A 13,310-nucleotide genomic window follows, 5' to 3' on the forward strand; every position below is an offset into this window, starting at 1 on the left:
CGTATGACACGCCCCAAGGGCCATCAACCTGGAAAGCGCATCCATTAAAAATTTGAGGGGATGTGCCAGGGGACAATATACACTCAAAATCCCATGCTCCTCTCCATGTATTAAATCTTTAAGAATTATAAACTGCCCATTTTCATCCTTAATTTGTGTAACAGTTGAAATGGGAGATTCTTCTGGATGAATATAGCAACTCCTCTACTTTTCGAATTAAAGGTTGAGAAAAAGACCCATCTGAACCCTCCCTGCTGTAAATTCGAGTGCTCCTTATCAGTTAAATGTGTTTCTTGCTACAAGGCTACATCGACCCTCTTTTTTTCTAAGGCTTGAAAGTATCTTTTTTCTCTTAATTGGTGAATGACTCCCCTTAACATTCCAAGTGCACCATTTAAATGAATGGTTAGTCATAGCCGTCTGAAACAATCCATGAAACCACCCCACTCCCCTCCATCTCCCCCCCCGCCTCACCCCCAGAAGGAAGGACCCCGTTCGTTGTGCGCCAAGTGAAAACAGCAAACAGTTTGTATAAATTTAAGAACCCCTGCCAATAGAGCACAATTGAAAGGAGACTTGCCCACATGCTACCCACTAACCCCTCTGTGGCTCCCTCTAGCTGAAGCCGCGCCCCAGTCCCAGACAGCACAAAGTAAAAAAATGTTACACACATCTCATAACAAGAAAATTAAAGGTAGGCACTCAACCCGTCCCATTCATACTGTAACCCTAGGCACTCCTGATGGAAAAAAATATATAACCCCCTCCAACCGCCTCACCCAACTGCCACCCCCCCATCCCATATGAAGGGAGAGAAACAAAAAGGAAATGATGAGAAAAAAAAAGGTTAACGGGAGGGGAGAGAGAAGGGAGAAGAGAAAGAAAAAGAAAAAGAAAAAACAATTAGGACCTCCAAATGTAAAAAGAAACCCCGACAACCAGGTAAACCAGGCAAACTACAGAGAAAACAAAGTAAACATTATTGTCCATATTATTCGAACCAACCAGTCTATTTTAAGATATCCAGGAAGTCCTTTGCCTTTTCCAGTGAGTCAAAATTAAACACTGACGTAATATTGCCAGATATCTTACGGAGTACTGGATATTCAAGTCCCTCAGCTGCCTTTTTACCTCATCAAGGACCTTCCTCTTGCAGATCATGACCGCAGAAAAGTCTTGTAAAAGCATAATTCGTGATCCTTTGTATATCGGAGCCTGTGGATCCTTTCCCAGTGCTCTAGAGGCTTCCAGCCCCATTTGCTTATCTCTGTAGAGCTGGAGTTGCACTAGAACCGGACAGGGGCACAGGTCTGATGTGGCCCTGTGCATTGCAACCCGGTAGGCCCATTCAACCCACACCCACCTATCTTGACTTCCAGCTTCAAAAACTGTGGGAGACATTGCTCCAAAAAGTTGACTAGCTGGCCTTCCTCCTCCCATTCCGGCAGCCCAACCAGGTGGATGTTCTTCCGATGGCCTCGATTTTCGAGGTCGTTGACCTGCTAAACTAAGGCCCATACCTGCCATTTCAAGGCCTGGACCCAACTCGCCAAGGATTCCGCCGCAGTTTCGGAGGCCGTGGGCCATTGCTCCACCTCCACGACATACTGCCCAAGACACTTCTGCAGCATGACTGAGATAGGTTCCACCTTGGTCCAGGTCTCCTGCATGCTGAATTGATCTTCTCTGAGATCAGGCCCTCCTCCACAGGTAAGTCCCCGGGAACGCTCACGGAGGCCAACACCACGGTTGGCGACCTGTCCATTATTGCAGGGGAGTGCCCTGCTTGTTGCAATCCTCGCAGTCCTTTCCCTTTAGTCATTTTAAACTAACACACAATTGTGGGGTCAAAAAAACAATTTCAACTACAATAGGTAATAAAGGGAGGGTGAGTGCACCACTTTGTCTGGGTTCTGGTGCAGAGCTCAGCAGGGCAGACCTACTGGATCACCGCCATCTTGAATCCCCCACATCAGTGCTTTTTTTAAATGTATGTTACATAATATATATTAATCATTGCAGCAAAATTCTTAATATTGAAAAATGTAGTTGCATTTACTAATATCTTCTGTACCCAATAGGTCTTGAGATTTTTGAGAACTCCTTTCAAGGGATATGGGGATTGTTCTGAATTCTTAGCTATTCTTGCAAAAGATGCAGTGAGTTATTTTTCAGTGATGCAGTCAGTGGATGTGGTTAAGATACACTCAGTGCTGCTTGTAAGGGAGTTTCAGGATTTTCACCTCAGCAAAATGATGGAGCAATGATCTATTTCCAAGTCAGATTGATGAATGAATTGGAAGGGGAACATAAAGATAATGTTACACTATGCCATGTCCTGGCTGCCCTGCCCTTCTCGGTAGTTGTGCATTTGGGAAGTGCTGTTGAAGAAACCTTGACAAGTTACAATAATGCACCTTGTAAATGGTGTAAATTGAATTCATGTGATAGAGGCTGTGAACGTTTAAGGTGATGGATAGGGTATTGGTCAAAAGAGTTGCTTTATCCTAAACTAAAGTTGCATTCATTCAGGCAAGTTGGGAGTATTACATGTAAAAACAAGGAGGCTATGATAAAGTTTATAAAACATTAATTAGGCCACAAGGAGAAAGTAAGGACTGCAGAGCTGGAGATCAGAGTCGAAGAATGTGGTGCTGGGAAAGCAGAGCCGGTCAGGCAGCATCCGAGGAGCAGGAGAATTGACGTTTTGGGCATAAGCCCTTCATCAGGAATGAGGCTTGTGGGCCAAGGGGACTGAGAGATAAATGGGAGGGGGCTGGGGGGAGGTAGCTAAGAATGCAATAGGTAGATGAAGGTGCAGGTGGAAGTGATGGATCAGAAAAGGGCTGACCAGATAGGTGGGAAGGAAATGGACAGGTAGGACCATTCAAGAGGGCAGTGCCAAGTTGGGAGGTTAGGACTGGGATAAGGTGGGGGGAGGGGAAATGGAGAAACTGGTGAAATCCACATTGATCCTGCGTGGTTGAAGTGTCCCAAGGCAGAAGATAAGATGTTTTTCCTCCAAGCGTTGGGTGGTATGTATGCAGGCTTGGTCACTTCATTACAGAAAGATTTTAATTGCACTCGAGAAGGCGTAAAGGCGATTTGCAAGAATGTTACCAGGAATATTGGAGGTACGAGAGATCAGATGGGCTGGAGTTGTTTCCTTTAGGACAGAAGTTCATAGGAAACTTGATTAAGACATATATGTTTGTGAGGGGCCTGGACAGTGTGGTTGGGAAGGACTGTTAGCCTTAGCAGAGAGGTCAGTGACTAAGTGGCCAAAACATTGGAGGCAATATGAAAAAAAATTCACCAGAAGATAATGGGAATCTGGAACTCACTGTCTCAAAGGGTTGTAGAGGCCATTAACTCAGTGTCTGGATATGTACCTGAAGTCCCATAATCTCTTGGAGGAAAACAGACCAAGTGCTGGAAATTAGGGTTTGATTGCATGGTTCATTTTTCAGCCAGCACAGACTTGGGCAGAAAACCTGTATTTCTACATTTTCTAAACATTCTAAATGCCTAAAGAGGAGAGTGCAGAAACAGCAAGGAAAGGGTCATACATCAGTTACTCCTTAGGAGGGCCAGCATGACACAATTGGTGAATGGCCTTCCAATTTAAGAGGATTTGACAGGATAGATGAGGAAAAAATGTTTCCTTTTGTGAGAGGGTGTATGAGCAGAGGGCAAAATTTCAGAACCAAGTAGTTTTCCAATTAGACCAGAGATGAGGAATTTCTTCTCTGGAATAGGGAATCTATGGAATTTCTTACCATAAACAGCTGTGGAGTCTGGGTCATTAAGTATAATCAGCATTGAAAAAGATAACCCTTGAATCCTTGTGGATTACAAGTCTTAGGAAAAGGCAGGAGAGCGGAGTTGAGGATTATCAGATCAGCAATGATCTCATTGAATGGCAAAACAGACTTGATGAGCTGAATAGGCTACTTCTGCTCCTATGTGTTATGGGCTTTTGTGCTGCAACAATTCTAGGATGTTGAAGGTGGGGTTCAATATGCCATAAAGTAACTACATCATTGATTTATCTTTCAGTGGATTTGTCCTAAATGGTGGTAAAAGAAAAAATAGATTAAGTTGTGCACTGGGTGGGCTAATTAATTTACTTTCGTGACATGGGTTTAAATCCAGCTCATTCAAAGTGGGTTTCTAGATGTTATAAAACTAAGGATGCTGACTCTATCTTTTAACAAAACAGACTCTTAGTCCAAAGTTTTGGTTCAAATGAGATATGTTACTTAGACATGGAAATAGCTTATGTGTGAAATTTAAAAATTATGTTGTATATATAGCAGAGGTATTCTTTATATTTTTTAACCTTGTCGGTATTTAAATAATATTGAGCATTAATACTGAAGTCTCCCATAATATAAACCAGGAATGTCCTTTGGCGCTGCTGTTAACTCATTACATGATTTAAACTAATGGGAAAAGATTTTGTCTGTTACTTCCTCACTATTGAAATTTAACACGTCCCAAATTTCACAGCAAGAAGAATCTTTGAGCATTTTATCATTTTAACTGTTTTGCTGCTTGCTGTTTACACTACAAAGGGTCTCCATTAGAAATAATTGGAAGCTGGTCAGTAGCTTTGAACCATAATGAGATTGGAAGAAATTCAGAGGGTATAGGATTTCAACCAATGCTCAGTAGCTATTTGTAAAATAAAGTACTTCCTCTGTTCTTTGCACTTAAAGCTTACTATCTTTGTATTTAAATGTACTGTATTCTATTAATTCATCAAAAAACATTTAAGTATTATTGCTGCATGCAATTCGTTTTTACAGATTAATATACTTCCTGCAGCATTATCGCACAAAATAGACTTTATTTTAATCACACCTCACTGATCATATTGGTCTGTACAGCAAGTTAACAATCGGACTTTAATCAACACTCAAGAAAGTGAATGCTTTTTATATTTCATATGTCAACATAGACAAGAGGGTTTTACTCCAACATCAAGGCACAAAGAAGACAGCACAGCATTGAATAGCTGTGTCATGGCATTTTAAGAATCTAAAATGCCTGAGTGCTATTCAGATATACCACAATTGTGTATTGGTTACCACACTACACCACAGATTAAAATGGCTAAAGCAGTATCTTTGATATTGCACTTGGGCCAGTGAGTGTTTTGTAATCAAATATATTTAAACAAATTTAAACATCTATGATGCCAATAACCCAAGCTATTATTTTATTGGTAAAAATTGAAGGACACAGTAAATTATTTCATTTCTTTATACAACATAATCCACACTTCCTCTTCCTCTTCCGAATTTTCAGATGTGTGGGAGATGGGGTCAACAAACAGGTTTCATCTGTGGGGGGAAAGATAGAGGAAAAATAACACATTCTGGTTTTATCAAAGTTTTAATAATTGGGCAGCAGTGGCAAAGGTTTTAAGTGAACCAGATATGTACAAATCCACACAGATTTAAAATTTTCCAGCCAGGGTATATAGCTGAGTGGATTTATAAGCATGTTGCCAGCCTACAGAGTTAAACAGAATATAAACCCAGAATAAACACCTTTCGAAATATTAGTTCTTAACCTCCTGAAAACAATAAATGCAGGAAATCTTAGTGGGTCAGGCAGCAAGCTAATGTTTCAAGTCTAGCTGACTCTTCGTCAGTTAGTTTACTCCCTCTTCATGGATGCTGCCTGACCCACTGTGATTTTCAGCATTTATTGTTTTCGGTACAGATTCCAGCATCTGCAGTAATTTGCCGTTACATTGCTCTTAATCTCCACTTGGATGATATAAAGATTCTGGAATATTGTATTTCCTTATTGAATAACATTACTGCAATGGAAATATCAATTTGATGTTTTGGTACATTGTGTCGTTTAACAAAAATCTCTGAATCTGATTTTGGTCACTCCTGTGCATTATCTAACAATTGTCTTGTATCAACAGCATTCCAGAGTCATAATAGGACCAGGTCATTGCCTGATATCAATTGCAAGAAGTGTACAGAAACTGAACTAATGTGGTGTCTTATTGCTATCAACCTAATGTTTATTCATTTAATTTCTTCCCATAATTCTACCTTCACTGTGGTAACTGCAGTATTGCTGTTATATAACAAAAATAATTCTCTTTTTGAGTCAAAATTACTTTTTTCTTTTCGGGGAGATTGTGACGATAGTAATATTTGGCTGTAGTGCCTCCATGTTTAAATTGGGTAAAATGGATATTGTGGTGCTCTTTCCCTGATCAATCAGACTCATTTGGAATTTTCATGTGAATTGAGTAAGAATTGCAGCCTTCAGGTAAACTGGCTCTCACCTAACAATAAAAACGAAGAAATCCATCAAGACAGTTCTTTCCCTGTTTAAGGACAGTAATTAACTTAGTGTTAAGTTGCATAAATCACGGGGAAATTAACATTTCAATCCTTTTTTTAAATTGCTAAATTTCAGGCATATTAAAAGAAGGCAGCTCACCACCACCTTCTCAAGGGCAATCAATACTGGCCAGCCAGTGACACCCACATCCCACAAGTGAATAAAAGAAACAACAGTTATTAATGGAAGTGTATCATTCATCCAATATAATAGTGCCATTTGGAGACAGGGCATTGGAAACTGGATGATGATTTGCTTTGTTGACATTGTCTCCTTGACTTCAGCTCCAATGCTATAGTCAACCATTTCACACATTAACTTTAGCAATCCTCATCTGATGGATTTTGGAGCTGCTGTTTTTTGAGCTGCATAAGACAACTAATAAACATAGTCCAGTTAACAGTATAATCTTATGAGTGGACAACACTACGTAGACTGTGTCAAATACAAGCTACAACTTTTCAGCATTACAGCTTTGTTTAACTATGTGGTCTAGGTTTAATCTCCACAGAATCATAGCACTGAAGGAGGTTAATTATGTCTGCTAAATCTTTAGTCACATTCTCATATGCTGTTTTCCCAATTTAAAATCATCTTCCTTTTTAAGTATACCTGTTTATCCAATTCTCTTTGAAAGTTAATATCGCATTTACTCAACCACTTTTTTTTTGAGAAATATGTTCTAAATCATCAAAACCTTTTATCAAATCTCTCCTCAATCTTCTGTAAGGAGAAAAGAAGAGGACTGTATGGAGTTTGCACATTCTCCCCATGTCTGCGTGGGTTTCCTCCGGGTGCTCCAGTTTCCTCCCACATTCCAAAAGGATGTGCAGATTAGGTGAATTGGCCGTGCTAATTTACCTATAGTGTTAGGTGCACTAGTCAGAGGGTAATGTAGGGAAATGAGTCTGGGTAGATTACTCTTTGAAGGGTCGGTGTGGACTTGTTGGGCCGAAGGGCCTGTTTCCACAATGTAGGGAATCACAAATTCTTTAGTCTCCCCATTACAGAAGGCTTTCATCCCAGGTACAGTATCATCCTGATGAACCTCCTCTGCTGCCCTATTATAGCTTATAAATTTGGGTAATTAAAAAAATATTTGCATGCAAAATATTTCCAGATGTTTTAAAGGAATAATGCTATAACAAGTGAGAAAGGGAACACCTCCACATAACACACAGTACTTGTAATTTAATGTGCTAGGGATGCATGTAATTATGCCTGTAATGTACACCAGGAATAGATTGTAAAGGACAGTCTTGAAAGTGAATGGATATCATCGCTCTTCTCTAGCATCTCTATTTAAAAGAAAGTTGTCTAACCAATTATAGTAATTAGCATTTCTATGCTTATATTATAATGTTTACATGTAAAATTGATCTTTGAAAACATTTTGAGAAACTAAATTAAACTCCAACCAGAATGATGTTTATATACTTACTTTGTCCAGTTTTTCCCCTTCCTTGCTTTATCACCCAGATAATATTAAAGCACAAAAGTGCATATCTGTATTGCTGAGCCAAGGATTCAAATACATAACCATCTTCTACAAAGTCAACATCGATTTAATAGAGCTGGTATATTTCTATCTTATTCATTCAAATCTCCTTAACCTTGCCATTTTAAGCAGATGTATTTGTCAATGGAGTGATTGTAACGAGGTCAGCCAGGTGGACCTCAGAATGAGTTACTTGTTTGGACCGGATTAACAGTCCCAGTCAGGGACCCCCGCTGACATATAGACAGGAGTGTCAGAGGTGATGTTCAATCTGAGAGCTGGCTGTGATGAAGCAGGAACAGTGTCAAAAATGTGGTGCTGGAGAAGCACAGCCGGTCAGGCAGCAGCCAAGGAGCTGAGCATAAACTCTGATGACGAACTTATGCTCAAAATATCGACTCTCCTGATCATCGGATACTGCCTGACTGGCTGTGCTTTTCCAGCACCCCGGTTTTTGACTCTGATCTCCAGCATCTGCAGTGCTCACTTTCTCCCAGAAGCAGAATCAGTGTCAAGAACTTTCCACATGTAAATAAAGGGTGACTTAGTGACGGGATACAGGCCTCTGTCGAGTTATTTCAGTGGCGACAAGAGGCAATAAAAAATACTCTCTGGAAGAAATTCACTCACAATAGTCATCTTTGAATTGGATGAAGCAATTCTAGCATCATGCTGCTATTTGGGAAGCTTGACTCGTTCGATCCTGCCTCTGAAGACTGGGCCCAGTATGTGGAAACTTTTTCATTATTTTTTTCCAGTCAAATGACATTGGGGCAGATGAAAGGCAATGAATAATTCTCCCGACAGTTTGTGAAATCACAGCTTTTTTGGTTATTAGGAGCTGAACCTTCCCTGAGGCACCAGATGCTAAAACTTTTTGACAGATTTAGTTAAGGAATATTAAGACCCAAATCGCCTCTAATTCTAAGATGTTATCAGTTTTACTCAGTTTGAGAACCAGGGGAATCCATGTTAGGATTTTTGACAAGGTTAAGACAACTGGTAGAGGCATGTGACTTTTGTTTAACCCTTAATGAGATGCTGAGAGACTGTTTTTTGTGTGGGATTATAAAGATGTAACCATGCAGAAGTGCTTACTATCCAAAGCCCAACTGGACTTCAAACATGCACTACAACTGACATGTCATTAAAAAATGTAGCAAGTGGAGATTATGAGTTATAGTGTTTGCCGATGGAAGTGAACACCCTTGCCAGGCCAACTGAGTTTGGGGAACATCATTTGAGTAAAAGCAATTGCATAGCCTCACTCATGACATATCCTGAACAGAGGGACTCTAGGTCAGCCCACAGCAAAACCTCAAAACAAAGCCAAGCCTCAGTCAAACAGTTAAAATTTTCTTCAGGATCTGGGCTGGCAAGCCATTATTTGCTGCTGGTATGTGGACTTAAAACAGCAAAAGAGTTCCACTAGGATACATTAACAAGAGGACTGATAGGCCAGTATCCAGGAGAGTGCACAGCCTGACAAGTCCACCCACACCTGGTTTCGAACAGTTAAAGGGCTTAGCAACATCCAACTCGGAAACAATTATCTGGTTAAATGATCACCTGGTTCTAAATGAGGTTGATACTGGTGTAGCTGCAGCAGTGATTTCCGAACCAGCCTTTAACAAAATTCGCTCTGGATTCTATCCTTTAGGTTTGACTAGACTGAGAACCTACACCAGCAAACCTTTACAGATTAAGGGGACAACTTCATTCCAGTCTCTTATGAAAAGCGGCTGGGGCTAACTGTAGTAAATAGCTGGGGCTCAAGACTGACACAGCAGAATTGGTTGAAAAAGATTCACCTTGATTGGGTCATTTCTCGATTCAGAGAGGATGAGGACTGCAGATGCTGGAGGTCAGAGTCGAAAAGTGTGGTGCTGGAAAAATACAGCAGGTCAGACAGCATCCTGATGAAGGGCTTATGCCCAAAACGTCAACTCTCCTGCTCCTTGGATGCTGCCTGACCTGCTATGCTTTTCCAGCATCACACTCTCGATGTCTGAGTGAGGTCCTAGTTAAATACTTGGCAGATTTTCAGAGAGGTCTAGGGACGATCAAAGGAGCCAAGTCCACCATGCATGTTGACCAGAAGCCACTCCCTGATTTGTCAAGATACATTCAGTGCCATTTGTCTGATGTGCAAAAGTAGAGGCAGAAATCAGGAAGCTGAAAAGTGAAGGGATCATCCAACCAGTTCAGTTTGCGATTTGGGCAACACCAGTCATTCCAGTTTGTGAAGGCCGACGGGTCAGTTAATCCTTATGGGGATTTTACACAAACAATAAACCAATTCTCACAGCTGGATAAATACCTAATCCCTCACATAGAGGACTGAAATGCAAAGCTGGTGGGGAAGCTGTCCTTCAGAAAGCTAGATACAAGCCATGTGTACCTGCATTTGCAATTAGCTAAGGATTCCCAGAAGTATGCAACAATTTATACCCATAAAGGTTTGTACCAATATAGAAGACTGCCATTTTTTCCAGCAGACGATGGAGAACATTTGACAAGGTCTACCCCAGGTTGCCATTTATCTAGATGACATGCTAATAACAGGGAAGACCAATAAAGAGCATTTAGAGAATCTGGACATAGTCCTTAGACATCTATCCAAGGTGTGAGTACACTGTAGAAGGGAAAAGTGTATGTTCCAGGCAGCCCAAGTGACCTACCTGGGCTACAGAGTTGACAAGACTGGGTTACACCCACTGGAGGGTGATCACAGGTGCTCCGCCTTCCACTTTTGTACTGGAGGTTAGATCTTCCCTCGGATTGGTGAATTATTATGGAAGATTCATTCATAATCTGGCCTCCATCTTGGCATCATTATATTTGCTATTAAGAATGGGTCAGCCTCGGAAATGATTACGTAGCCAAGACATAACCTTTAGGGAAGTGAAGAAGCAGCTATTGTCATCTAAGATGGTTGGCATACTATGATCTCAAGCGAAATATCGTGTTGACATGTGATGCCTCCCTGTACAGTACCAGGGTAGTGTTGGCTCACAGCTGGTTTAATGGACAGGTACGCCCAATAGCATATGCTTCCTGGACTTTGGCTGATGCAAAATGTAAATATGCGCATGTAGATAAGGAAGGTTTAGTGGTCACCTTTGGTGTAAGGAGTTTCCACCAATAACTTTGTGATATCAACAGACCACAAATCCCTGCTCGGGCTACTCGGAGGAAAGCATCATGCCGCCCATAGCTTTAGGTCAAATTCAGCGTTGGGCTTTCATTTTAAGTGAATACAATTGTGAGTTGGATCACCATCCAGGAGGCCAAGTAGCAAATGTGGATGTCTTGAGCTTCCTCCTGCTGGCAGATTCACTGTCAATGGTGCCACCTGAAGAGTCCATTCTGGTTTTAAACTTTCTGGATGCCCTTCCAATCACTGCTACCAATATCAGACTTTGGACGCAGAACACTCTGGCCCTGGCAAAACTGAATCAGCTGGTGTTGATGGGGGAAACAAAGACCCATCGTGACCAGAACTGAAACCTTGCTGGACCCGGCGAGACCAGTTCACTGTAGAGAATGGGCATTTCATTACGGGGAGCAAGAGTGATTGTCCCAAGCAAAGGTCACTGCCAGATACTGGCTGAACTCCACAGTGTCATCCAGGGCTTACAAGATTATGTTGGCAAGAGATTATGTCTGGTGGCTTAGATTGGATGCAGACATAGCCACATCAGTGGAGCAGTGCACAGAGTGCCAACAAGGACAAAAATTACCACCAGCAGCTCCCCCGCTTTCATGGAAATGGCCATGTAAACCCTACACTCGGTTACACATCAACTATTCTAGCCCTTTCATGGGTTCAACAGTTTTAGTCATTGTAGATGCCCACTTAAAGTGACTGGATGTGCATAAAGGACAGCTCCATACCATCCATTGTCCAATGGTCTGGTGGAAAGAGCAATCCAAACTTTGAAGGCACGCTTAACAAAACAGCTTACAGCTTCACTTGATACCAAACTGTCCCAATTCCTAGCTGCAAATGTGTTGCTGGTCAAAGCACAGCAGGCCAGGCAGCATCTCAGGAATAGAGAACCATCCCTCTGCAACTACAGGGATTGGTCCAGCAGACTTCCTAATGGGAAGAAGGCTCCACACCAGGTTAAATCTGATTCTCCTGGACCGGGGAAAAGGGTGAAATGGCATCAGGAACTCCAATGCCAGACACAAGACTCCTCTAAGCAAGAGAGGCTGTTTACTTCAGGGAACAAAGTTTGGTGCTGAAACCAGGGAAATGGCCCTGCTTGGGTCAGGCATGGTTGATGTGAGATTAGGTTCAGGTAGGAAGGGTGGTCCTGAATAAGCATGTATGAAAGCTGCAAACTCTCAAATGGAGCAAGAGCAAAACATAAGGATAGTCAACATGGCTTTCTGTGCAGGAAATCATGTCTCACAAACTTGATTGAGTGTTTTGAGGAAGTGACAAAGAGGATTGATGAGGGCAGAGCAGTAGATGTGATCTATATGGACTTCAGTAAGGCATTCGACAAGGTTCCCCATAGGAGACTGATTAGCAAGGTTAGATCTCACGGAATACAGGGAGAATTAGCCATTTGGATGCAGAACTGGCTCAAATATAGAAGACAGAGGGTCATGGTGGAGGGTTCTTTTTCAGACTGGAGGCATGTGACCAGTGGAGTGCCACAAGGATCGGTGCTGGGTCCTCTACTTTTTGTCATTTACATAAATGATTCGGATGCGAGCATAAGAGATAGAGTTAGTAAGTTTTCAGATGACACCAAAATTTGAGGTGTAGTGGACAGCGAAGAGGGTTACCTCAGATTACAACAGGATCTTGATCAGATGGGCCAATGGGCTGAGAAGTGGCAGATGGAGTTTAATTCAGATAAATGCGAGGTGCTGCATTTTGGAAAAGCAAACCTTAGCAGGACTTATACACTTGATGGTAAGGTCCTAGGGAGTGTTGCTGAACAAAGAGACCTTGGAGTGCAGGTTAATAGCTCCTTGAAAGTGGAGTCGCAGGTGGATAGGATAGTGAAGAAGGCATTTGGTATGCTTTCCTTTATTGGTCAGAGTATTGAGAACAGGAGTTGGAAAGTCATGTTGCAGCAATACAGGACATTGGTTAGGCCACTGTTGGAATATTGTGTGTAATTCTGGTCTCCTTTCTATTGGAAAGATGTTGTGAAACGTGAAAGGTTTCAGAAAAAATTTACAAGGATGTTGCCAGGGTTGGAGGATTTGAGCTATAGGGAGAGGTTGAATAGGCTGGGGCTGTTTTTCCTGGAGCGTCGGAGGCTGAGGGGTGACCTTATAGAGGTTTACAAAATTATGAGGGGCATGGATAGGGTAAATAGGCAAAGTCTTTTCCCAGGGCTCGGGGAGTCCAGAACTACAGGGCATAGGTTTAGGGTGAGAGGGGAAAGATATAAAAGAGATCTACAGG

At 41.8% G+C, this 13,310-nt stretch overlaps 1 protein-coding gene across 1 annotated transcript in view; it reads right to left on the reverse strand.

The window, feature by feature from the left end:
* Positions 1-5,215: 5,215 nt before the first annotated feature.
* The window catches only part of LOC132834376 (regulator of G-protein signaling 7-binding protein-like), a 35,767-nt gene continuing 27,672 nt past the window's right edge, over positions 5,216-13,310 (reverse strand). Inside the window, exon 6 of the mRNA XM_060853220.1 lies at positions 5,216-5,348. Coding sequence (XP_060709203.1) covers positions 5,260-5,348 — 89 coding nt within the window. The 3' untranslated portion in view covers positions 5,216-5,259. The remainder of the gene's footprint in view (positions 5,349-13,310) is intronic.

Source organism: Hemiscyllium ocellatum, chromosome 39 (genome assembly GCF_020745735.1).
Source record: "Hemiscyllium ocellatum isolate sHemOce1 chromosome 39, sHemOce1.pat.X.cur, whole genome shotgun sequence".
Taxonomy (NCBI): domain Eukaryota; kingdom Metazoa; phylum Chordata; class Chondrichthyes; order Orectolobiformes; family Hemiscylliidae; genus Hemiscyllium; species Hemiscyllium ocellatum.